The 27,523-nt window shown below is 38.6% G+C and overlaps 2 protein-coding genes across 5 annotated transcripts in view; both read left to right on the plus strand.

Annotated features, from left to right (window-relative positions):
- The first annotated feature begins 3,217 nt into the window (after positions 1-3,217).
- On the plus strand, positions 3,218-24,781 carry LOC119014167 (synaptic vesicular amine transporter-like). Of its 3 annotated transcripts, XM_037089121.1 has the most exons (17): positions 3,218-3,294; positions 16,005-16,106; positions 17,134-17,413; positions 17,510-17,568; positions 18,012-18,095; positions 18,214-18,306; positions 19,285-19,374; positions 19,478-19,521; positions 20,071-20,131; positions 20,857-20,952; positions 21,174-21,255; positions 21,480-21,531; positions 21,726-21,789; positions 21,873-21,992; positions 22,469-22,602; positions 24,170-24,222; positions 24,364-24,781. In XM_037089121.1, exons 1-16 carry the CDS (start codon positions 3,273-3,275, stop codon positions 24,188-24,190), a joined length of 1,404 nt encoding a protein of 467 aa, XP_036945016.1. In that variant the 5' UTR covers positions 3,218-3,272; the 3' UTR covers positions 24,191-24,222; positions 24,364-24,781. The 3 variants fall into 3 exon arrangements, with proteins under 3 accessions (XP_036945016.1, XP_036945015.1, XP_036945017.1); XM_037089120.1 differs by having other exon boundaries at positions 24,170-24,781; XM_037089122.1 differs by lacking the exon at positions 3,218-3,294 and adding an exon at positions 13,561-13,579 and having other exon boundaries at positions 24,170-24,781.
- Positions 24,782-25,784: 1,003 nt separating this feature from the next.
- The window catches only part of tanc2a (tetratricopeptide repeat, ankyrin repeat and coiled-coil containing 2a), a 47,661-nt gene continuing 45,922 nt past the window's right edge, over positions 25,785-27,523 (plus strand). For both annotated transcript variants that reach the window (XM_037089083.1, XM_037089082.1), the window contains exon 1: positions 25,785-26,116. The gene's annotated coding sequence lies outside the window, so the exon portion shown is untranslated. The remainder of the gene's footprint in view (positions 26,117-27,523) is intronic.

Raw genomic sequence — 27,523 nt, forward strand, 5'->3', positions numbered from 1 at the left:
TCTAATGACGTAATTGCCATATCACAGTTTTTTTTCTTACTGAATATGAGTCCCATACTTTTTTCATTCTTCGTATAAAATAGTTCCGTACTACCTCTATGTGAAGAATGTTTACTCAAACAGACGGCAAAGACAAGTAAGTGCATTTCATAAAGGTTATGCTTATTTGTGTTATAAATAGAGATGTCCTGATCAGGTTTTTTTTTTTACCCCCACTCCTGATCCAAGTCCTTTAATATTTAGTATCTGCCGATACCGAGTCCTGATCCAATACTTAGCCTTAGCTAATATTTTCCTGGATAACACAGCTACATTAAGAAAAACATACCTGCATCCAGGCTGTTCCGCAATAGTTTTATTTTGTTGAAACAGTAATGTATGTGTGTGTGTGTGTGTGTGATGAGTCTGTGATGCTGCATTGTGACAGCAGACCCTACATTCAACAAAAGGGCTTTTAGAGTCAGTTTAAGGAAGCGGATTATGGAATATAGATCTGAGAGTGAAGATCAGAGAAGAAAGAGGAGCACAGGAAGAAGCCAGAGATGGAACTGCAGCAAACACTGGCTTCAGACCATCTGGAAACTGGAATCAAAGGCTGTGTGGAGTGGGGCAACAAAATGAATGAAATCATGTTGACTCATCTGATATCTCCCCTCATTCTCTCTCTACTTTGCTATCATCGTATGTGAACATGTTCTTCATTTTCCCTAATCTGAGCAACATGGAAAACACCCATGAATTTGATTTAAATTAACTAAATTTTAATTATTCATGTTTGGTACAAGTATTTAATGCTTAAGTTGTATTACAACTCAAATATTAATATGGGAAAGCATTTTCTGACATGGGAAACAATGTGTTGCAGATCTTATAGGAACTCTCAACAACCTTTTCAGCAGTACAAACCTAATCAATCTGTGGTTGGTATCACAGTGCCACAGTGAAAGGGACCTACTGACAGAGTATGTTGGGCACACAATGCAGCCCATTCCAGTCAGTCTGGAAAGAATCCCAAGTGAGTGGATTCGGTGCATTGCAGCAACTCTCCTCCACTGCACATGTACTCCAAGTCACTGTAGCACTGTCATGCAGAGAGGTCAAATTCCCTCATTCGTCGATTGACTGTACTGGCTTAAACACCCAGTAACCTTGCAATGCAGTGCACTGGGAGATTTATTACCAATAGCTCAATCAGTCTCACCTCTTCTATGCTGTACCTGGGCCGACCTATCTCACAAGTAACTGTCTGAACAGTGTTGTGGGTAACATCATCCCATTCAATGTGGTCCATTACTAGCCTGAGCAATTCCTGTAAGGCCAGTACAACTTCTGGGGAGATATTTACATGCCTTGACAGTCTTTCAAATAGATAGAGCTCTGTGAACAGCAGGAAGCCCATGTCAAGAGGTCCTCTTGAGACAGCTGAGTCTAACTTTGTTTTGAGCCTCGAAATCATCTCATGTCTTAGGATGCCCTGTTGACATGGAAAGCAGAACTTTAAAGCTTGTATTAAAAATTATGATCCTTATTCACATAAAAAATGTCATACATATAAAAAAGACAGAAGTTCATATCAGACAACACACACCCTGTAAACACACATATGTAATGGGGTTTCGGGGAGTTGTTTTTCAGCCAGTTCATTATACATTATCTTGCTTAGAACATGGCTTCCTAGTAAATAACAATAAATAATGTGGCACAAAATAATTGATTAATTGGTGGACTGGTGATCAGAAGTTATGACAGTTCAAATCCCGGCTCCCCTGGGCGGAACTGGGCTACATGTCAAAGTATCCTTGAGCAAGATACTGAACCCCAAAGTTGCTCCTGATGTGCAGATGTCATCAGTAAGGGTCCTGTGTGAACTGGCAACTCATGCAGGGTGTACCCTGGCCTATGCCCATTGTGTGAACTGGATTTGGCCCCTTAGGGGGAAACGGCAACATCCTGCGACCCTCACGGATAAGCGGAAAGATAACGAAACGAAAAACAAAAAAAAACAAAACATAAAAAAAAAACAAGAAAAGAAAACTGGACAAGGATATGGTCAGAAAGTGTTTGTGGACTGTCTGTAAAGACTGACAGAAATGAAGAAGACTGCGATCCTCTGCTTCAGAGACAGCTGGCACCGCCGGACTGCAGGTCTCTGTTCCGTGTCGCGGCAAACCCAAGGATCTAATGCCGACTTTTAACTACTGTATGATCATTTGTATGATATTCATTGTGAAAGAAATATAAAACAGTGCATGTTTTCATTTACAACTTATTATAGATCCTATATATATAATCAATATTATTATTATTATTAGTAGTAGTAGTAGTATCATCATCATTATTCTATTTTGTTGTTTCAAGTCATATAACCTTGTTGTCATAATTACAGATATAACAGGAAAAAGTTAACGGTCACAGAGAATACACTGAAAAGGAAGCAAGGAGTGTGCTTTGCTACATAAATTACAATATCTTGTGAGTGTCCTGTCAAAATGGCAACAAGGTATCGTTTGTTGTGTCTTCTGATGTTTTAGTGATAGTGATTGTATTTATGAATTTGTATATAGCTACATTTATTGACTTGTATATATTTTGTGTTCACGGAACAGCTCTTACGGTGTTGATGTTGGCAAGGATGCTGGAACGATATATTTACCCGTTTAATCCCAAATTTTTCCCTGCAAAATAAGTGCATGCATTTAATTCCTTAGACCTCCCTAACATACAATATGTATTCATTTTTTCATTTGTGTTGTTGATGTTGGTTATGTTAGTGAAAATGTAGGTTTATTACTCGGCAACAATTGTTGTCGATGGGTCACCGCATAGTCTAAATTTACACAATTCTTCAATTTGACCTATTTACATATTTAAATAATAAAAATAACATGAACATGAGTAACATATTATAACTAGGCATGGTTACAAATGTGTTTATAACTTTATTAGATACATTTAGATATCATTTCAATGTATACTGAAGGGAACTAACAAGGACAGCAAGACAACGTACAGTAAATACAGTATTGTATTTACTGTACCTCAAAAACAGTGCAAAAGATATAAAAATAAAATTTGATTTACGTAACACAGGAGCAAAGCACAGCTCAAAGCACATAAAACCATTAAGTAACATTAAGTGAGAACTGCTTTTTTCTTTTTGCTCCACCTAGACGCTCGACCCTCTGAATATCTTTCTGCGGCATTGGTTGCCATGGATACAACACTGTTATCCTTCCATCGCACCAGGAACTTCTCCTCCTCTGTAACACTGCATGAAAAGTGGGATTTACGTCAGTAAGCGGCACTGTAGATTGTCGTGGAAGTTCAAGTTTACGACTGCACACGGCAATTTCCAGGCAACATCGAAAACTGCCGTGAATTGTCGGATTTTGACGTGGGCCTTGCTTGGCAGTTGTCCCCACACCTAATTCCTAATTCTAGGGGAGGCTTTCACGTGTATATGAAAATGCTGTGAGCTATACAAATGCAAATCACGTTGCTATGCCATTTTTAGACTAGACTTTTATGCAATATAATATCTGACCTTTGTTCGTAATGCACCACACTACATTAAACTACGTCAAATTTAAAACATTTAATAACAACATAATGTAACAATAACTTATATCGTCAGTCAATTGGACTTAAACAAACGTAAACAAAATAATCTGCCATCTAGTTTCTGCAGAGCTTGCAAACTGTGGCTTTTTTGTCAACAAAACTCACTGGAAATGCAAAACCTGCGACTTAAGTGAAAGAGGAGGGGGTTCAAGTCATGTCGATGGGTCTCCAGTTCCCATTGTTGTAAGACTGGCGTAGCCCCTTCCAGGAATAGGGTGGTGCGTGAGGTGTGGGTGCGTAAGGTGTGAGTGGACGAGCAAGTGTGAGGGAGTGTACGTACGTGCGGACAGTGAATGAATGGGAGAGGAAGGAGAAGCGAAAGGAGTAGCAGTAGTAGTGAGGGCAATAAAGTGTACAGTATAGTCTGCAGTTTGGCTGTGAATAAAGGCGACGGCTCCGCCTGATACAGCAAAGCTCCCTGGTATTATTTCTCGACCAGCTTAACATGTGAAAGTGGTTCACCCCGACGGTGAACACAAACTTAAGCCCTGGAGGAAATCATCTCCTCTGTGCTTCCCGACCACGGAAAACTGAAGAGTCACCCATGTGGGGGGGCTGGAAAACGACCAATCATAAGAGGGCCGGGGTCAGCCTCAGTCTTCATCTCAAAAGTCCATGCTTCGAGCTGTGTTGTTGTTCACCACAGTTCGACAGCTGAAAGACGCATGATCCCAAAGGCACTGTGGTTTACACATTTGTTGTCAAACCATTTCACTGCGATCAGCCCTTCAGCAGACCTGTAGTCCAAAGCTCCACATCCTTCCTTCATCAGCTCCTATATGTCTTCAGGGTTGCGCCACTCATGTGGTTTGGTCGGACAGTGCCACTGCACTTGACAGCCAGGTTTGTGTGCAGGTTCGAGACCAAGTCGAAACTGGTGAAGTAGTTGTCACAGAATATTTCGGGCAGCCGTGGCAGTGTTATGGTTTTGTATAAAGTTGTCACCAGTTTGGCCCAGGTAGCGCGTCCTCCTGCTCACTTAAGGTAACGTTGAAAAATGTGGATGCCCCTTGATAGAGCATTAGGTCATGAATGATGCCAGATGAACTGGACCAGCAGAACAATTTAAAGCCCCACTTATCTGCCTTGTTGGCAATATATTGGCGGAGAGAGCTAGCCCTTGTGCCTTTATATGCCACCATCACCTCATCAACACTGTGCTGGTAAGTGGATGGGATCAGAAGACACTGCTCACGAAGCATCTCAAAAAGGGGGCAGATTTTGTAGAATTGGTCTGGACTGCCATTGTACTGCTGATTATCATTGAACTGAATGAACTGGCTTAACAGCTTGGATCTTTTTCTTGGCATGATATCAGCTATCACACTGAAACGTGACTCATGGTGCCAGTAGTCCTCCATGAAGAGTACAAACAAACACCCATGAAGAGTAGCATTGCCAAGAATTTTTCAGTCTCTTCGGGGCTGGTCTTGATTGGATCACCCAGCTCCTGGGCAGAGTACAGATTGGTATGTTAAGCAATATGTTCAATCATCTCACCGTCGAAGAGCGTCTTGAAGTACTGTAAGTGTGTCTTCACAGCATCAGGGGCTTCAAATCTTGAATCTAGAACCTGGAATGCCTCAATTTTGTCATACTTCAAGATTCTTTTAGAGCCTTTCTTTTCGCCTGGGTGTGAACTAGGGTCAGGGGTGTCTACTGGCTCTGCCAAAGAGACTGTTTTTAGGGTGTTTTACCCTTTTCTTCTCTTCTACGGTGGTAGAAGATGAGTGTGCTGTGGCAGCCTCTCCCCATCCATAGAATTAAAAGAAGTGTCCCTGCTCTCTTCTGCTTGTGTGGGCTGATAATCAGGATCACCTATTTGGTCATTGTCATCACTCAGACCAGCATCAAAGTCTTGAGGATTTTCTGGCATGAGGACCAGAAAAGTGCGTGGTCTTGCACCATAGAATGTTTTAGTGTCCATCTATTATTTATGGAACAGAGAGAAAACAAATCATATTACAAACCATGTGTTGTTACAGTGCTAGTAAGTTTGTTAGTACACAAAAATGTCAATTTGGTACTTTGGAATTAATTAACATAACCAGTACTAGTATTAATTCCACATGTTTATTCTAGATATTTACTATATTCACAATACTTTGAAGACGTCTTAGAAATGTTGAAAAATCATTCTGCTATAATTTATTTTCCATTAAATATGCAATGGAATAACATTAAAGATGTGATATTAATGACAGTGAATGTCCATCAGGTTTTATTTTGGAAAAAAAAATACTTTTATTATCCTAGCATCATTATCTCTTTTGATATGACCGAATGGTTTCACCAGGCATGTTTTTAGACAAAAAATCACACTTCTAAAATGATTTCAGCATGGGGTACCATTAAATGATTTTATTTCACAGTACATGTCCAATTGTATTTACATTAGCTCGCTTCTGCACCTTTACCATAAAATGACAATTTAACTGTTTGGTAGAGCATGTTTTTAAAAAAAATATTTGACCCTTATAAGACTTATTTTTGTCCAATCAAGTTACATAATTTTGTTCAGTAAGACCTCTGAAACTATAATATATATATAAAAAAATGTTCTTACCTTTGAAAATTCTGCCAAAATGTGTCCTCATGTCTGGAGTCAATTTTCTCCTTCTCACTTCCTGTTCGAAGGAAACCTGAAAAGGCATACTGCTCCCAGACACAGTGACATCTAGTGGATTTTTTTAGCATAACGCAACTAAACCAAGTGGTAGAGATGGATCAGTCAGGTTGAGTTAAGCTCACCACACTATTCAATGAGATATACTGACTCAAAATGTGCTCTGCCAAACAGTTGCACAGAACAAGGTGAAGCTGCTTCACTCTGTGTGAATGACCAATGGTGGAGAATTGGTAAACCACCGCTGTGGCATTAATGCTGCTTCACTGTGTGAAAGGGGCTACTTCCTACATTTCAGCAATTCAGAGGTTAACAGTAAATTGTAGTAGTCTGATCACCATGGTCAAGTTATTTAAAGACAGAGGCAGCTACATTTTTGGTGTTTATAGCTAACAATAATGATGTTGTCCAAAGAAGTAAACAGAACCAGTCGGATAAGATGGTTAGTTAGATGCTTATCAATGTGTGTTTTTTCCAGTCTTCCTTTTTTCTTTATTTTATTGAATCATTTCATGCTAGATTAGCTTATAGCAGAGCCATCAAGACATCACAAAGATGGCAATATCACTGGAAAGATAAAGCCAGGCAAATTTCATCAGTCTGCATATTACGCAGACAAGATGGTGGTGCGCATACATGCAGCTGCTCATGATCCTTGTGGCTTATTTTGACTGGTGTTTACACTGGTGTAGACACTGAAATGAGGACCGAAATGATGCACCTTATATAAATGGATTAATAAAGCATTATTTTACAGGTCCATATGTTTCATGGTAAGAATTATTGTAAATTTAAGGTTTTTTTCAAATTAACTAATTAAATAACTTCAAACTAGTTTCTTTCTAACTTCCCCTAAGCAGGCCATAAGGTTAAGTGAGTTGTTTGCAGCTGTGTCTGCAGTGATGCAACATTTGATTATTTGGCTTTTGTAGTATTTATTATGGTTCATCATTTGTTTTTCTGGTTCTAAAACTAGCCAGTTGCAATGTGGCCACTGGCATTTATATGTATATCAAATGCAAACTAGACTGTATTCAGCTTGCCAATAGTGGAATGAAGCTGAAAGCCCCAGTATCAACTATTTCCATTCATCCACGAATGGGCCATCAAAAAGATGTTAACTAACATAAATAAAAACAGCATCCTCTTATTTATACAAGTGCAGTGTCTCTGTGTTGAAACCCAGTTGCCTAATTGCCATAAATGGCACTCAGGCTCCATCTAGTGTGAATTACCTGTTAGTACAAACCTGATCAGCACATGTTAGAGCTCTGTGTAGAAATCTGCAGTGCTGACGAACAAACCAGAAACATCACACTGCTGGGCCATTACAGTTTTTGTAGTAGTGTGCAAATTAATCTTTTTCCCTTCTCAATGTTCTGAGAAGGCAGACCCAGTTTGTTTAATGTCAGAACTTCTGTACGTCATTTTAGAATAATGCAACAGATCAACAAGAAAGTAATGCTGACTGTTGAAATGAATACTATTTGAAACATGTAATGTATAGTCATGAGGCTGGCAATAACCCTGGATTGTTGAATGTGTTCAGGTGATATTAACAAGCTTGGTTAGGCCCCTGGCTTAAAGGGATAGTTCGGGTTTTTTGAAGTGGGGTCATATAAAGTACATATCTATAGTCAGTCTTTTCCCTACCATAATCACTGATCAGCACAGCCTCAGTTTGGAGAAGTAGAGCCGCTCAGCTTTGTGCTGCAGTGAACGGGGTCCAGAGAAAAAGTGAAATAAAACACCTAAAACAAGGCTCGCCCTTAAAAAATCTATAACAGTTCAAGTGTATGTTTATACTGCTTTAGTTGCCATCAGACCTGCATTTCTTTTTGGCACTACATTTTTGTTAACCGTAGAACCTCCGTAGAACCCTCCCGTTCCATTTGCTAGAAAATTAATTATGAAAAACCTGTCCAACCCTGTTTCAGTTTCACTGCTTCACCTTCTTTAAAATGGGTTTCCTGTATAAAAGCAATGTTGGCTTTATTATGCCTGAGAGAAGTCAGAACTTTACCTCTTTTAATAGGACTGCCACATCCGTTTATGTTCCAACTTAGGCATGTAACATAGTTCCTAGCCATGTTTTACGTGTTAAATTTATACAAAATAGAACTCAGGATGTTCTCCTGGTAGACATGCGGTTACAGACACTTCCTTAAAATACACTGATGTAGTCACCATAAGGTTGAGAGAAAAACCCTCAAAACATTTTAGATATAAACTAAAGACGCAGAGACAGCTTGTTTTACAAAATAGTGTAGATTTTCACATAGTAAGTTAGCACTGATCTCGGTGGTTGAGTGGAGCTCGACTACTGTGCTGCCATCTTGCTCGGCGTGAAAAAATTAAAGAGAGTACAGAAATTACCATAGCAAGTGGTAGAGCGAGAGAGAGTGAGGGCGAGCATGTGGTAATGACTGGTAAATGTATGGAAGCCTAAGTGGTGTCCTTTGTGCTGTTTTCTTTTCAACTGCTGCTGTGAGATATTTTCTTGAAGAAAAAATAAGCAATCTTATCAGAATCTTGGTACCGCACAGGTGCAACAATTGTCCTGCCAAAAATGTCTTCTTCCTGGTCACTCTCCAAATTCGCCGTCACTATTGCTTGGTTGAACTTGTCTCTGGCTTTTGTGTATGTGTCTTCAAAATATGGACGGAGATCAGAGCAGAGAGGCAGATACACACACACACTATTTATATATACATACACATACTGTATATACATACGTAAATACTTCAGGCAGAAAAATTAATATATGAAGCTTCTTATATTGATTAATTGATGTTCAAATGTTATTATAAATCGCTGCATATTGAATAACACTACCTATATTTCCAAAAAAAAACAACAGTCGCCATTATGGGGTTCAGACACTGACAAACCAGCCCCTCAACTGGAGAGGTCTTCTGAGCATCTGAGTGCAGCACTCATAATTTCTAAATGACAAGAGAATACCCAGGGTGCCACTGGCACCACTGTAGTGAATTTACAACACTGATCAGTGCGTTAGTTGTGCATGTAAATTGTATGTTAAATAGTTAAAAGAAAATATGGCCACATTGGATCTCAAGTGTGCTGACTGTGCAGCAATTGCAGATAGGGTGTCTCTATAAGAGATTTGTGTCTACGAATTAGAGCGGCTTCTCTCTAGTGGAGCAATGCCTGCTGGACTTAGCACTGGCTCAATCCGTCTGCAGCTGCTGTGGTGTTGGTCCCTGTTCGCCCATGGCACGGGAGCAGTTGTTAGTCCTGCTGGCTTCATGTGCCTCCCCAGACCCCAATGAAGGGGCGAAAACCTTCCATCACCTACAGAAAGTAAATTCTAACAGAGAATCCCAGCCATCAAATATTTGTCCAATGAGTGACAGTGTTCATATAAAGCTGGTAGTCCCATTGGCAAACAATTCCCATGTTTGCCAATGAGACAGGTGTCAGGTCATGCCTTATAATTCAGTTGACATAATTAAACATTGCAAACAGGACCTTTGTCCTGTATCCTATCTGCATGAAAAGCACAATTTGTTCTAAAGTGCTTGGGCCATATTCATAAAGCCTCCTAGAATATGCAGTTGCTCTTAGTGATGAAATACTGAGTAACTTCTTAGAGTTATGACTACTGAGACAGAGTCTACTACTGAGAGATAACCCTAGCAGTTGAGCAGGGTCGGTCTGCCAGCGTATAACTTCATATCAATATTTGTTATCAATATTTGTTTAACACTTCAAGTTACAAATGTAATGTGTCATTTAGCTTGTGTACTCAACCATGTTTTGAGCCAGCAACTGCAACCGAAAGAATCCAAGCCAGTGGATTGAGTGCCTTCACCTGGTTGACCGGCTTTGGAAACAATGGCTAAGGGCAATATCACCCTCCAAACTTTATGGGACACAGCGAATGACAGCAAAAACAAACTCTTGCTCAGACTGACGAATATAGATATACAGGAGACTCAAATAGATTTGTCGGTCACTCAATGAACAAATTGCGGACGTTTAAGTGCCACCAAGTATAATAAAGTGGACACTGATAAGAAGATCACAGGACTACTTAAAACAGTACAAGTCCTGGAAAATAAGGTTGACTATGTGGAAAACAAACTCTGCTAAGCTTCAGTGTTTTGTAGGGTGCGGAACAGAAAATTTCACAGTGACATTTCACTCCTTTCTAACCTACATCTATTCAGTGCAGGTAAGTGTTTAAATAGATGGATAAATAGATGGATAACGTTATAAATCCATCAAATTTATGTACAAATACAATCAAAATATAAGGGCAACACAATACAAATACAGTACTAAAAAATACAGTAAATACTATGTACAATAACAGGCTTAGGTAGTTTCAAAATAAAATGCTGAGGTAGAGGAGAAAAAATAAGAGGAACTTAGGGTGCGTGAGGATAAGGTGCAGTATTTGCAGTAGTAATAATTTAAAGTGTGTATTATAAAGTCTGATGGCACCACGAAAGAACAATCTCCTGTGCTGTGTTTTTTAGGCCAGGGGTGTCAAACTCATTTTAGGTCAGGGGCCACATACAGCTAAATTTAATTCGAAGTGGGCTGGACCAGTAAAATCATGGCATAATAGCCTATAGATAATGACAACCTCAAATTTTCCCCTTTGTTTTAGTGCAAAAATGTAGGATATTCTGTAAATGTTCACCTTTAAGGAACAATCTTTTCACAAAACATTTTTAACAACCTGACTTTTTTTAAGAAAAATGTGTGCAATCTCAACAATATAATGCCTCAGTTTATGATTTACTCATGTGAATTGGAAATTACAGGTCACAGTGTATCTTCAAAGGCACAAAACAGTCACAGGTATCTGGAATTGAACAATATAGAATTTTACTTTACAATCAAACTACTACTCAAGATCTAGAAATTACTCTTGTTTCCACAACTGTGCGGTAATCCTGACCACCTGAACTGACACACCACAGCATACAAACATACATAAGTAGGTGGGAACTATTAAAGAAGGTTGAGTCCCCTCGATTTATAGAGTCTCGTTTTTAAAAAAAAAATGTAATATCAAGGTAATGTATGTCACAAAATGCATTAGTTTCTTTCGAGACATACAACAGTGAGTTTTCCCTCTTTGAGCCAGAAAACACCATAATATTGTTATTAACATATCATAACATAACAGAATAAGTAGTACATGAGTACAGAAAAGACAACCTGGTTTATTAAAATAACATTTCAGGTTTATTAATTATTAAATTTTATTAATTATTCACTGCTGAGAATAAACAATACTCAAATGAGTCCTCAATAAACAAATAAATAATACTCAAATGAGTAAAATGACATTGGCCAGTTGTTTAATTTTACCAGCTGTGCTAATGCTAGCACTGCTGCTGCTAAGTGCATCAAACACACGGCATTGCTAGAGTATAATGCCGTGTTGTGTGGCCAAATGCTTAGACATATTAGTTGTATGGCGCACAGATCCCTGTTACAGGTATTACAGGTGACGATCCTGAGGTGTCGTCCTTCTTTGTGAGATGCAGCCAGACTTTTAATTTTGCCGGGACGACATTTCTCCACAGCGCATCGCACATAGCAGCTCAGCTCACCTCTGCTCTGCAGCAGCTTGTCTGAGACGTCATCGCAAATTTGCAAGTGGGGTACGTTTGTTTACAGTGGCGGCGCAGCCCGGGAAGAATCGATTAACCTGAACTTGGGAGGCCCCTGGGCTTCAGCCTAGGTAAGCCCGTGCATTAAAGCGGCCCTGGGTGTCTCCCATAGAGTCAGCTTCAAGTTGAACGCGCATATGCTGTCATAACACTGTGTGACAACTTTTTTGCGGCCTTGCAGCGTTTTGTTCAGATTATTCAAGTGCTCTGTTATATTCACCATAAATGATAGATCCTGCATCCATTTTGGGGCTTGAAATTCTAACAGGGGTTTGCCCTTTTTCTCCATGAAATGTCCAATTTCCTCTCGTAGTTCAAAGAAACGCTTAAGCACGGCACTTCAGCATCTTACCTCAGTGTGGTATGGTGTGGTAAATTAACAGTTCGGACAACCACTGCCATAATGTGATCCATTTTTAATGGCTTGCTACACAGTGCCTCCTGGTGCAAAATCCCTCCACTTGCAGTCAGTACTTTCTCTCTGAATTTTTCACAACACCTGCTTTTTTTCCCGATCACTGATAGCACACCATCTGTAGCCAGGCTGACAGCATGGGCCCAGTCCACTCCGACCCTGTCCAGCGCTGCGACGAGAGAGTCTCATCAACACCATGAATTAATATGGCCAGTTGGCTAACATCCGTAATGTCTGTGCTTTTATCAGTTGTAATGGAAAATGCAACAAACACCTTGCCTTTGTGCTTAACTTGGCTGTCCAAATCTGCCACAGTGTTTCTTGTTAGACTAGTGCCGCCTTCAGCATGCATGTTTTCAAGAACTCACTGTGGTGTTTTAAGCTTATTTACATGCTCCACATCTCACCCCATAAGTCATGCAACATCAGCAGACACCTCTCAACACAGCGCTGTAGCGTGTATGACTCAAAATGAATAAAAAAGTAGTGAAAACAGTGTGTTTGTGCAAGGAGCTACATACTGGTTTGTTGACATCTGTGTCCTCCGGTAGCTAGACCAAACTAGTCAATCTGTGGAGCGTGTGCTCAACAGGCTTAACAGGCTATTGTAAGGCTCATGGCTCATGACAGGCTGTAACATGGACATGTACATTATGAACAGAAAAATGAAAATGCTGGAATACGTTTCCGTCTCCGCCAGTGAGGGAGTAAGCGCATGCTCGACGGATTGACTAGTAAAGGACCTAAAGGACATTACAGTAGTCAAGTCGGGAAGAAATAAAAGCATGTATAACCCTTTCCAAGTCGTGAGATGATAAAAAAAGGCTTGACCTTGACCTCCAAGCCGCAGTTGGAGAACCACTTTTTTACCACTGAAATCACTGTCCATTATCACATCCAGATGTAAGATGATCAGATGTGAACTCAGTTCACATTGACAGGAAAGGCAGATTTGCTCAGAGAGGTTTGTTTCTGCTGCCATCCACAACGCTGATGCTGCATTTCTTCTGGATTTGCCAAACTACAGAGCAGGCCGAGGGTGTGTAACCTGGTTTAAAGATACATATTTAAACACTGTGGTACAAGAGATAGGAACTGAGATATGAAAGCAACAAATAGTACCACTTGTGACCCTGTACCAGGATAAGGTGTTGCCCTTAGTAAATCTTCCTGCCTCTCTATGTTTGCTGAGAGACCTCACACTGGTCATACCTTGTCAGCTTCTCTACTCTTTGTCACTGTTGGTAAAACCTGAAAATATGGGTAAGTGTGAACTCAAGTATTCTCTTAAATCTGTTATGGAAGTTGTTGTCTGAAAAAAGGGAAAACATGGAGATTACCTGTATTATGTAAACTATAAAAATGTTTTGATGGAATCGCTGTGAAATACTTTGTGCTGTATTTTTGGTCCTAGAATTTACAAACAAATGTGGGGCTGTTTTCCTGATAGTTGCTCCTTGCGACGAAATTCTAAGACTAAGATTTGGGAGAAAAGAGAAAGAAGAGAATTATTACATTTCCATAAATTATACTTCAAATTAAAGCTGCAGCAGAGATGAATGGGCCCATGCAGTCCACGCACATCAGGGCATGCTGCCGTCAGGGTGTGCAGCCTCTACAGGTTTGAGCAATTTTGAGTAGATAGCAAATTGTATGTGGAAGTTATAATGAGTTGATGGTTTTATGGCAAATCATCAAAATGGACTGCGCCACAAGGTGTGGCCTAGGTGAAAGCTTTTGATAAGTTGTGCCCACAGAAGCTACTTGCAAAGTTTGTTGCAAATTAGTCAAATGGCCTAGGAGGAGTTTGAAAAAGTAAGTTTATCATTTTTTCACAGAGCCTCGGGGGCTTAGGAAATTATTTGATAACTTGATAATAATAACTTTGAATATCAAAACTCTTTTAATAACTTTTTGTCAGGAGAGTCCACAGATATTGTGTACAAAATTGCCTGGGAGGAGTTGGAAAAAGTAGGTTTACGACATTTTCGGAAAAGACGTTTTTGATTCTGTGACAAAGTATATATGAGTTATAAGCCAAAAGGCACTTTTCCTTGATTATATTTCCTATAATTATATTGATTGGTCCCTGCCTCGTTCAGAAATGCTCTAAGACATTCCCTAATTCACTCTTAAGCTAGGACACCATATTGGAAGTTTTGTGGCAAAGTTAGGAGCACTCAGAGAATTCTCAGAATGTTTGTGAATAATCAAGGTATCTAGAAATGTCTGGCGAAAAAATGGAAGCTATAGGGGAAACATTTGAAAAAAACAAAACAAAGGGTTTTGAATGTTTGACAGCTTGCTAGATTATTTTGACAGTTAAGTATATCTAATGAAGTGCTGATATCTGAAGGTATAAGGTGTGTACTTTGCAGCCGTTCAACTGCATTTTGGAAGTCAAAAAACAGAAATGACTTAAAAATCACTTAAAAATCAGAAAATTAAAAATGGAAAAGGACTCGTATCGTTTTGTTTTTTTGTTTTTTCATTTTAAAAATCAAAAACCAAAAAAGGGCAATCTCATTAAATGTGCACCGTGCTCATGAATGGAAATTGGGAATTATGATAACAGTGCTATTTTCATTTCAGATTTTGCTGTAGGTCTTTTTTTAATGACCCGGAAGGCAACGTGATCTCTAGGCTTCATTCTTACGTGAGGCGATCTCAAAGTTCTGAAGTCCTTGTCATGTGTTGAGATGAATATTCTGAGTTTGTAACAGTTGTGTTATGACCACTTTGGTATCCTACGAGCCTTTCCTGAGAGGAATGTGTTAGCAGTAGTGCTCCGAGCAGGGACTGGGCGCAAAAGATTTCTGACCTGACAGCACTCTGGAATGCATGTTGCGAAAGCAACTGAAGATTATATACACAGGGGAGGCGCAAATGTCTGGTTTTCTTATAGACCTATACCCGATTGATCGACAGAAGATCGAACCAGTAGTGAGCAAAAGAGCACTGTGACGTCACCAACAGTGTAAGCCAACGTAGAGGAGTGCCATTGTGCATACAGGGGTGTCTTACATCTGAACATGATTTTTTTTTCTCAAAATACGCAGTAAGAGTAAATAAACACATTTATTTGCCCAGTGTTATTGTATTTTCATGGATGAGACAACTAATTACAAATAAAGATGCAAGTCTTTTGTAGCCAGGGCATAACCTAGTGTCTTTATTGGCATATAGCCTAGATAGAAATGCTCTGAGAAGATAGATAAATAAACTCAGAATGTTAATCTAAAGACATAATACCCTAGAGTTTACCCGTTAGCTCTATGGATGTAATCGGGCCTAATACACATACATTGCCTTCCAGGACATCAATAAAAGACCTGTGGCAAAATCTGAAATGAAAAATGAAAAAAGGGAAAATATTTTTTGACTTCAAAATCAAACAGAATGGCTGTAAGGTACATGGACCAAGAGCATTGTTCTCTCTGAGAATTCTAAGCAGGTTTATGAACATTAAATGTTGGTTAAAATTCACCATCAAACGTGGAACTTTGGTGGTTACTTTATAACTTTGGTAACTTAAGTTTCAAACTCCTGTGCTCTTTTTACCCAAGAGTCCATCCCTGACCTCCTCCCAATATAAACTTTTTAGCTCTTTATACTATTTCTCGCTTTCTTTTTTGTGACAAGTTGGAATACAAGGACAAACACTGAACATGTCTTCTGTGTAACCTAGACCTACTAACCTGGCTGAGACAGGAGGCCCAGCTGAAGAAGATGGTCCTGGTTATTGTGTTTATCGCCTTGTTCCTGGATCACATGCTACTCTCAGTGGTTGGTAGGTTCAGACAAACAACCTGTTATTACACTGTATCCATCTTGACAATTAACCAACCGGTGGTGAAATCCAGCTACACAAGTACTGTACAATTTTGAGGTAAGTTGTAAGTCTCCATCCTACTTCACAGCAATTCATAAGGAAATGGGTCATTCCATGCCAACTCACCCAAAATCAAGATCATTTTACAGTTCATGTCATTGATTTTCTTGAAAAAATTAATGTTGAAACATAAATTTCATGGGGCCTTGCAAAGTCCAATAGCTGTACTTGTACTTCAATTTCAGCATTTTTGTGATTCCTTGTATGTGTCTTCGAAACCTCACTAATAGCTTTTTTTTTTCAGTGGATGGAGTTGAAATTTGTCCTGAACATCACAGAGACCCTATATATATATATATATATATATATATATATATATATATATATATAGATAGATATATATATATATATATATATATATAGATAGATAGATAGATAGATAGATAGATAGATAGATAGATAGATAGATAGATAGATATATAGATCCAGAAACTTAACTCAAACTTATAAACTTCATAACTAAAAGGGTATCTGGAGTACAGCTGTATGATTGTGCACAGTGTAATGAATTTGGCATGAGTTGGCATGGAATGACCCAAATATTATACATTTTACTTCACATATATCTGACAGCTTAAGATACATGTCACTTTGCAGATTAAGATAAATTAGAGGCAAGCCATATGATGAGTTTATGAAATTCTATATACTGATGTTTATAGAATGAATGTCTCATCTATCTTCAGGTCATGCTTATGTTTTTTCCGTGTTGTTTAGTTCTGCTTCCTGTTCTATTTTGGTGTCTAACTCTTCTCTCATTTCAGATCCCTTCCTGCCTCTGTGTGAACGTTTTTTTCCTTATCTTCATCAATGTCATTTAAAAAATAACATTGATAACAGTGAATGTCATTTTTGGGCATTCTACTGAGAAGATCAAATCCAATTGAAAACATTAAGATTCTCTTATGCTTTATTTTGTTGACAGTGCCAATCATTCCAAGTTACCTGTACAGGATGGAACAAGCTACCACAACCCCTTCTGTGAACAGCACTGACTCAACAGTCATTTATGCTTTAATCCAGTCAGTCAGTAACCAAACCGAGTTCTTCAATAATGCCTCCATGGCCAACAAATCGCCTGATTCAAACTGCTCTGAAGCAGGTGCTCAGCTGGATGAACTAAACACCAAAGTAGGACTGTTGTTGGCCTCCAAGTCCACCATACAGCTTATCTTCAACCCCCTCACTGGAACACTTACTGACAGGTGGGCGAATTCAATCTTCAGGGAATAGGCAGACATTTATCAAGCTCCGAAATACATGACTCAGTTTTCCCAGCCTATATATTGTATATTACACAGGATTGGATACCACGTCCCAATGTGTGCTGGTTTCTTCGTTATCATCTTGGCAACCATCTGTAAGTATTACATTAGACCAGGGCTTCAGACATTTTGCAATATTTTTTTAGACACCATAAGACCAAATTTTATGAGAAATGCAACTTGTAAAATATGCCCCCTGTGATTTTGTTTTTTTCCCCTGTTTTCTAAAAAAAATCCTCATCATCATGTAGAACAGATGTCTCTACTTGTGTATTTAATTCGCTGATTATCATAGTTTATAAAAATGCAGTGTTGTGACAATACAGCCATTTCATAATCGAGATGACCCCTATACGAGATGAAGCTACAGATGCGGCTGGACACATTTAAGTCTTCCTACACAGTCAAAATAAAGTATATCTAAATTAAATTTTGTGCTTTTTTTAACCAGGAAAAGCATTTATTATTGTTATTATTAATATTACAAGCAGCTATTTCTTCATTCATTATCTAAATCTCTGTCCTTGTTTCTTGAAAGTGTTCGCCTTTTCATCTAGTTACATCTTATTGCTGTTTGCCAGATCAGTGCAAGGTGTAGGTGGATCCTTCCTGTCTGTGGCAGGTGAGACATATGTTGTTGTTGTTTTTTTATATTTTACAATATTGAATTTGGTCCACTAACAAAACGTTTGCACAAAAGTATCATCATCATTATTATTATTAGCACCTCTGTTTTGCAGGAATGAGCATGCTGGCTGATGTGTACAAAGATGACAAGGAGAGAGGGCGTGCGATGGGTATATCCTTCACTGGGTTGGCCTTAGGATTGATAGGTGTGTATACAGACACAACTAGTACTGTATGTGCACACAAAAATAAAGGGCTTTAGAGCTTTAGGCTGAAAAAGGTAAAGTAATGAATAAATGAAAGTAACAAATATTAAAACTGCTTGATTAGTCAAGTGGTGGCCAGGCAACAGCAATGCATAAAGATACACTGGCCATTAGCTTCTCCACTTATTCTAAAAATGAATAATTTTTTAACCATCACTTTTTGGCTTTATTGCCTGGAACACAAACTGCCTAAGGCAGAAGTCCTGTCAGTATCATTGGAGAAGAATGCAGGTGCTTTGGATTATCAAGTCACATCCTTTGGACTGAAATTTAAAGGCAACTACTACATGTCAGTTGCAACAAATTGTTACATAGAAACATGATGAAAAGGTGCTCTGAAAATGGACATGAAAATGAAAATGTATTTTTTGTTTACCATCCTTGCATATCACTCAAGGTTACCCTACTAGCATAGAGGTTTGAGTCCTAAGAATCTGATTCACTCGTTCCAAGTCCAGATGTGCCTTGGGATTTTGTTGTAACCATACATTACTTTTGCAATATACAAATAAACTAGTTCATGAATATTTTTTACTTCACTATTATAGTACTGCATTATTTCACAGTACAGAGGTATTTTTTAAAACCTGAAACAATCCTTTAAAAATCTGCAGGGAGCCTGCGTATTTGGTGGGCATTATTAGTATGACACTTCATTAGTGACACTAATTATTACATGAGTAATATAGTTATTTGTCAAATTTTATTTTTTGTTAGAAGATAGAAATGAACACGTACAGAAAATGATTAAAAAACATGTGTTATAGAATCTATTTTGTACAGAGTGGGCTTTGGGCACAGAAAGTTTGAAAACCACTTATGTAATTCACCATTGATGTTTTGTTTTTTTCCACTAACAGCATGTAGAACTTTTTCACTGAAGCTTACTATATCACATATCTCTTTCATATCTTGAAGCCGGCGCTCCATTTGGCAGTGTGATGTATCAGTATGCGGGGAAGATGGCTCCATTCCTGGTCCTGGCTGTCATCGCTGTGTTGGGTGGAGGTACTGCAGAATGTTGCACACAAGACCAAACGTTTAGTCCTGCCAAACTGTGTGGAAAAAAATGTTTTGTGTTTTAGACTGTCCTGTTTCACTGTCCACACAGGGCTACATTTCCTCATCTTTCAACCATCTAAGGTGCAAACAGTGGTAAAGTAAACTTTTGGCTTGCAAAGACTTTCAATTTCAAAAAAGAGGTATATTCCAGTGAAAATCAACATTTAACCATTGTAGCACTTATTCATTTAATTTTCCTATTAAAGAAAAAAAAAAGATTACAACAGAAAAGGGGAAGTAATTTTATTCTATTAAATGCGTTTAAAGACAGTTATTCAGAAAAAAAAGCTTTGAGTGCAAAGAAGAAATTCAATGAAACTTCAAAATATTGATGCCATTGACTGAAAATTGATAAACAGATGATTATTGACAATGTATCTGGTCTGGTCTGGCACCAAAGAGAGGCAAAGACCAGGGTTATGTAGAGGCAGATGATGAGTTGATGAAAGACAGGTGGAAAGATAGATAGATAGATAGATAGATAGATAGATAGATAGATAGATAGATAGATAGATAGATAGATAGATAGATAGATAGATAGATAGATAGATAGATAGATAGATTTCATCATAGCAGACACACACAAGAGGGAAAACAACAAAAACTCTAAAACTCTATCATATGTTTCATGCTTCGTTACAGATGGAGAAAGGGACGCCACTGCTGACTCTTCTGAAGGATCCATACATTCTCATTGCTGCTGGTATTTTGGTTAATAGAAATAGCCTACCATATACATGTACAACATGTTGATCTCCCCATCGTAGACCCATGTTTCCTGTCCCTGCTTCTTCAAACCCAAACTTTCACCCCAACAAAAAGCATCTGTTTCTCAAAGCTCTCCTCCTCCATAAGTGGATATGCACTATGGTCCTCTTCTTCTTCTCACAAGTCGCTGATTGTGGCCTTCACGGCCTTTCCTTCAAATACACCACTGAAAACTCAGAATGCTGTGATAGATTTATACAAAATCACTCCCAATTTATTTTAAAGATTTAAAATGTGCAAATAAAAAAAAAATGAAACAAAGGCACAAATTGAAATACAATTAACACTGCAATATGGGTTAGGGTTATGGGGGTTAGGGTTAGGGTTAGTGATTCAGCCTTGATTGTCTGCTCCAGCATCCAGGCAATCTGCTTTAACTGCAACTTTTAAGGCAGAGGTTTCAGATAAGAACAATATTTTTGAACACAAGTTGTGTGTGTAAATTCATAGATGGATTTTTTTGTTTAATGAGGAGGAGGTTTTTGGTCTGCCCAGAGACTTGTTCCACCAACTAACCCTGGGACTCCAGGTGGAAAACCACAATTTCATGAAACTCTGAAAATGACATCTCTGCTTGTTTTATATAGGTTTAGAAACACTGACATATATTATTATAACTATTATTATTATTATTATTAATCTCTTCAATCTGCTTTTCAGGAGCCATATGTTTTTCAACTCTGATTATTGCCACAGTAGAGACAGCCCTTCCTATCTGGATGATGAAGACCATGTGTGCTAGCGAATGGCAGCTAGGTATTCAAAACAAGCCAAAGTGTTCAAATCCTAGAGCTCATAGTCCATATAGGCATTCATTGTTTTTGTTTATACACATGTCATGTACACACTACAGTTGCAATTGAAGTTCATTTCCTGTAAACATGCTTGCTACAAAATATCTTGGTTGTGAAAGTAAAACTATAGCTGTGTATTTTTCCGTTGCTGCCTTATTCCATCTCATCATGTCTTTGTGACAGGCGTTGTCTTCCTGCCAGACAGCATATCCTACCTCATTGCATCTAATGCCTGTGGTCACCTGATACAACAAAACAGTGGAAGGTGTGTTGATAGAGCAACAAAAAAAAAACTGAGAGGCCTTTCAGAGTTTGTGCAGAGAAAAGAAGCAGAGATATTATATTGAGACCCTATGGTCTGATGTTTTGAAAGAAGCAAATGGCTTATTTTTTTCAAAATAAGTGTATTTATTTATTTGAGTTTTTGTACCAAATATAACAAGAGGACAATGCAGTCCCTGTTTATACAACTTTAATCTCATCTAACAGGTGGCTGGGTGCTTGTATTGGAATGACCGTAGCTGGAATAACCACGATTTCTGTAAGTCCAAATGATTACATAAAAAGCAAAACTTTACATTAAAGCCCCAAATGCAGTGTAAATATATTGGGATTATTTCAAAATAGTATCAGTTCAAATAAAAAATAATACGATAAAATTTGAATATAATGAGACCAATTGACACGCCTCAAGTTTTAACAATGATACTGCACTTGTCTGTCTACGTATTCCAGTTTGGATTTTCCAAAACCATCTATCATGTGATTGTTCTGAATGCATTTGTTGGCTTATCAGTTGGTAAGTTAATCCCTTTATTTATTGTTTGATTAAAAAAAAATTGTTGGCTGACATAATCAATAGTTATGGGGTTTTTTTAACAGGCACAATTGACTCCTCATTAATGCCTCTCATGGGATACTTGGTAGACCGGAGATATGTGCCAGTATACGGCACAGTTTTTGCTATTGCTGATATAGCAGTTTGCATTGGATTCTGTGTAGGTGAGCATTTTTCATCTTTATTGAAGAGCGGCTCTATTGTGAATGGTCAACAAAAATTTTGCAGTAGCTCCAATAATCAGTATTTTAATGTTAGTAATCAATGAAAAACTACTTAACATGTAAGAGTAGTTTATTATAGTGTCAAATCAACTCAGAATCTTTATTCATTCTGCTCTGCTGATCCCATCACATCTGCATTCAGAGGTTCAGAGATTCAGAGGTTCTTGTGCCTAGAAACAGATTTTGAAACGAATGCTAAACCGTTTTTTTGCACCAGACTGTCACCATGTTTATTTCTATTGTGAAGCATTTTAACATGGGGCCTTGTGGTTATTGACCCACCCAGAGGTCAACACTTGGGTTAAACCTGTCCTAAACATTAAACTGAGGCTATGTTAGTGACAGTGGCAGCTTAAGAGTATGATGCTGTTTATTTGTTTCTTTTAAGTGTTGAAAATGGTCTCTTCTGTTCAAAGGTCCAACTATTACAGGTCCTATGGTGGCATCGGTTGGATTCCCCTGGCTCATGGCCATTATTGGAACAGTAACTATCATTTTCGCTCCACTCTGTATCTTCCTTTATGGTCCAACTCGGAAAGAGGAACATTTGGTGAGAGCTGGAAAACACATGTAATATGTAATACATACAACAGCAACACCTGGTAATCTGCCTTTTTTTTTTTTTTTTAAGTTTTAAAGTTGATTCTACAGATGCTCTCTGTTTACAGAGTTGATTGCTCTTGATTGGATGGCTCTAAAAACTTTCAGAGTAGCTGATTTACACAATGCTTTACTTGCTATATCTGAGGTGTTATTGGTCCAAACATATTAAGCATGTGGCTTGGAACTGGTTTGTAGTTACTAAGAACTAAAATAGGACCTCACACACAAACTAGTAAGTGATTGTGAATAGCTGGTACAAATGAGGGGCAGCATGGTGTTTAAGTGGTTAGAGCTGTTGCCCAACAGCGAGAAGGACCTGGGTTCGAGAGGGCATTCCTGTGCTTAGTTTGCATGTTTTCCACATGCCTGCATGGGTTCTCTTTGGGTAGTCTGGCTTCCTCCCACAATCCCAAGACGTGCACAAGTTGGGTTCATCGGTTACACTAAATTGTCTGTAGGTGTGAATGTGAGCATGAACAGTTCTTTGTCCCTATGTGTTAGCCCTTTGATGAATTGGTGACTTATCCAGGGGGTACCCCACCATCACCCAGTATCAGCTGGGATCAACTCCAGCCCCCCGTGACCTTGAAAAGGATTAGTGGTTTCAGATAACAATTGGATGGATGGTACAAATAAGAAACTACAAGCTCAACTCACGTATATAGCTTCAATATGGGGTGCCATATAGGACAGCACTCCTATAACAATCTTACTCTCGCCACACTGAGGATTGGGGCAAGACTCTGCCTAGATATTTTTATAAACAGTCTTCAAAGAGGCCTACTCACCATTATTTGTCTCAGATCCCTAGTGGTAAATTACCTTGTCATAACTGTATACACTGTTATTCCTTGATTAAGGGAAATCATTTCAACTATCTTAAGTCAGGTTACGACATTAAGGTCAAGGGGAGAATTACATGTAACACTAAATATGTGGTTGAGCTAAAAACCAGAATCCTTGAGCGTGAGTGTTTTATTTGTAATTTCAATGTCATAACCCCAGTTTGACTGAACTACATTATATGGGCATTGAGACATTGATAATGCCACAGAGAGGTGATAACAGGGACATAAACTTCCTCCAGAGAGAAGCCTATTGGATGCACTTCCTCAACACTCCAAAGAGACTGAATGAGGAGATTTTATTTACTTGTTTTCTCTGGTACAAACATGTGCAGTGTTTTTTTCTATGATACAGTTAGGTGCTATCGTGTTGTGAGAGTTATATTTGTATGAGACAGTGCATGGTTCTTTGCTCTCCTTCAGATGGATACAGCCAGTAGGGTATATCTGTTGTGCAGTTTTGGATAATCTTTAATAAGCACACCTGTGTAGGTTTACTGTGATTTTGCCAGAATATATGTTTCTTGACCGAAACCTCCATGTGGCAAGAACAAATGTTTGATGGGAGTACTGTAATTTTGCTTTTGTATATAAACAACTGGTGCCACCCAGTCCATAGCCGTATTTAACATGGGTGTTATCATTCATTACCTGCTTCTTGTGTTCCAGATGATATTAAAAGGAAATTAGGAAAGCTCTGCTTGAGACCTTAAAATCACAGTGTAAGTAGACTTCAATTCAAATATTTTTACATATTTATGGTGTTGTGCTCTTAAAGGGAAAATAAGACAAAATATGTGTGATCTTCTGATCTGTGAGTTATTAATTGAAGATGTCTGTGTTGGTCCAACTTTTTGGTCCAGAGTGAATTTCTTGGCAAATATCAGAAGGACTGCGATGAAATGAAGCCACTGTTGAAGCACATCAACTCTTTAGGATACACCACTATCCTTAACAACAGTATCTATCAATGTGCACTGGGATATATGTATGTTAACTGTTATTAGACAAAAATAGGGGACAATTTTCTTTTAACTCAAACTGAACTTCAGGAATGTCTGAAAATTTAGAGTGAGGAAATATATGGGAAACATATCTAGTCTTTGTAATCATGGCAAATCAGCGTGCCATGAAAAATAACTTTGTTGTGTGATGCTGTTGATGCAAGACATGATGCAAAATGCTACTACCCTTGTTCATGTTGTAAATTGTGTTTTGCTTTGAATGATATTGAATTTCACAAGGGTCATGTGTTTTTTGTGTGTTTAATACCAATCTTTGTTTCGAGAGAACAACATGTGAATGAGTATGTAAGGTATTGTTTAGTAGAATCTTAGCTCAGTAAAAAAAAATATATATATATGTATAAATATATATATATATATATATATACATATGTGTGTGTGTAAAACTAATCATTTTTACTCAAGAACTTTAGTTTACTAAAAATTTGAGATTTTCGAAGTTTACTTGAGTATTTCCAATTCGTAAAACTGTATTCATCTCAGGGATAATCAGTTTACTTTTGACTCCACTACTTTTGTATAACAGCTTTTAATGAGTAGCCCTTTTTCCAATCACAACAGCTCAGTGAAACAGTGCAAACCTTGTATCATCAGATGTGTTGATTTTAAATGTTTGTGATTAACCTGACTGAAAAAATGTAGTGTCCCTTTACTGTATGTTATTCCTCAGCCAAATAAAGGTAATAAAAATAAAAATGAAAAGTTGACTTTTTAAAGAGATATTTGGTTCTCACAGGACAGCCATGCTACAAATGTGTCATGATCTTGTAGAATATAATGCACTTCTGTTGACTGAAGTAACTAACCCTTTTCTAAAGTTACTAAAATTAGTTTACTACTTTAACTTTAACATCTGCCAGAACTGAAATGACACATACACATTAATGCAGCAGTAATTTTAATCCTCACACATCAGATATATCATTAAAACTCTGACAGAGAACATTTGACTGAGACTCGGAAATGGTTAACTTAAGTTATAAAATCAGAGATCAGAATCCCTTTATTGTCATTGCACAAGTGTACAACGAAATTCTGGTGCTGTGTTGTGTTTTTGTATTTTGTGGTCGCTTTTTTTTTTTTTTTTTCTGCACAATACAGTATATCCACTCGGACCCTGGGGCGTGTTGTAGGTGTAATTTCCCTGTCGACCGCCAGATGTCCCCCTCCGTGTCATGACCGCTCCATTGCGCCAGCTGCTGGTTCGACCGTAGCCAGGAATTCTGTTGTTGTCTGTAGCGTAGTGGCCACGCCCCTTCTTGAATAATTCATCACCTCCCGTTGACCGGGAGGAGGCTCGTGCCACTGGTGCTCCTCAGACGTCAGCTCGTGCTCACCGGCAGGAAGGAGAATAATGGTCAGAATGTCACCGTCTGGCTATTGATACACAGCCGCTGATATCCGGTAATGAATGGGGAATTGGGAAGAGCGGCAATACGTCTCACACCCGACTCCGCTGGTTTGTACCGGGGATCTACGGAGGAGCACACAACCAAGGGCTTGATCATAACCCGACCGTGACCAACCGTTTATCTGCTGGTTTGACGTTGTTCCTGTCACCTCCGGTTTGAAGGGAACCACAGACGGCAAGGTTGGTTTATTGTACGTCTTGTGCTCGCGTACGTGTGTGTGTGTGAGTGAGAGAGACTGCTATTGTATTAATATAGCGTGGGTGTGTGTATGTGTGTGTTTGTGTTTGCGTCTGTGTTTGTGTGGGATCTCACATCACCTACGAGCGCAGCCATAATAGCCTATCACAGACATCAGTGTCGTACCACAGGCTGCATTCATGAATGGTGATCATTTTTTTTTTCAAACGCATTAATATCAGTCTGTCATTTCTGTTGTTTGTTTTTACAATAATGTGTAATATGTACCCCGGTTAATGGCCTCCATCTTCTAAGAACTGAGCACAGCAGCTCTATCTAGTCCAGAATTATTGTGGTGTAGTAAAACAACCTTTTAAAAGGGAGCACATAGCCCCAGCATTAAGATACAGGTTGTACGGTTATGATTATTTCATTTTGATTGTGAGTTGGACACCAGCTGTACACTTGGGGGGGGATGGAAAAAAGTAGAACAGGTAACCCTCAGGAGGAACTGTGTTTGTGTGTGTGAAGTGTCCAAGATTTTTACGTTTCCCGCCAACCTGAGCTGCTGTTCCTGTTTCTGCCCCGTTCTTTTCACCTGCGTTCGATCACATTTTTGTATTGCCGTTGCTTGCACTCGGCTGGGCATCTGTCAGAGACAGCTGGTGGTTAACAGTTGTTTTGGCAGGCAATCCTTTGTGTGGAAATGACAGGATTATCTCTCACAATACCACAACCAGTATTAATCTATATTATTCTCATGGCGCTTAGTGTGTGTGTGTGTGGCCTATGAGCAGAATCTATCTATATATCTGTCTATCGATCTATTTCTAAGGGTTGAATCAATGTACCTGTTTCAATATATACAGTGATATAACGTGATGGATATCATATCGAGTACATTTGCTTACATTCCTCCTGTGAAAGCAGGTGTGTACCATCACAACCCTGTTGCATCACTTCCTTCCTATAAGGCTAACAGGTAGACGCATAGCTAGGTATGTAGTTGTGTATAAATCTACAGCATCCAGCAAGGTGCAATAGTACATCCTGAATGTCACATGACTAGTCTAAACCCTGGGGGGAACACATCTTGCGCTCACTGCTACACTGCTACTTGTCAATATCGTTGCATTTAGCTCATGGTAATTACTGAAGGCATCTCAGAGGAGCGTTCAAACATTTTTCAACTCAGATGTATCAGAGAGACATAAAAGAAATTCCATGCGATGATAAAATAAGGGGTTAAAAAATTGGATTTTGAAAAGTGAGGGGGTCAGTGAACTCCTCTTTCTATATTTATCTGTCTTTCTCTCTGTATCCTGCTAGCCACAGTAGTTAGGAAGCAAGCCTAGATATAATCTTTCAGAGACCTGAAGTATAGGACTGCAGTTATGTGATCTTTCTAA

This window comes from Acanthopagrus latus, chromosome 23 (assembly GCF_904848185.1).
Source record: "Acanthopagrus latus isolate v.2019 chromosome 23, fAcaLat1.1, whole genome shotgun sequence".
NCBI classification, from domain to species: Eukaryota; Metazoa; Chordata; class Actinopteri; order Spariformes; family Sparidae; genus Acanthopagrus; species Acanthopagrus latus.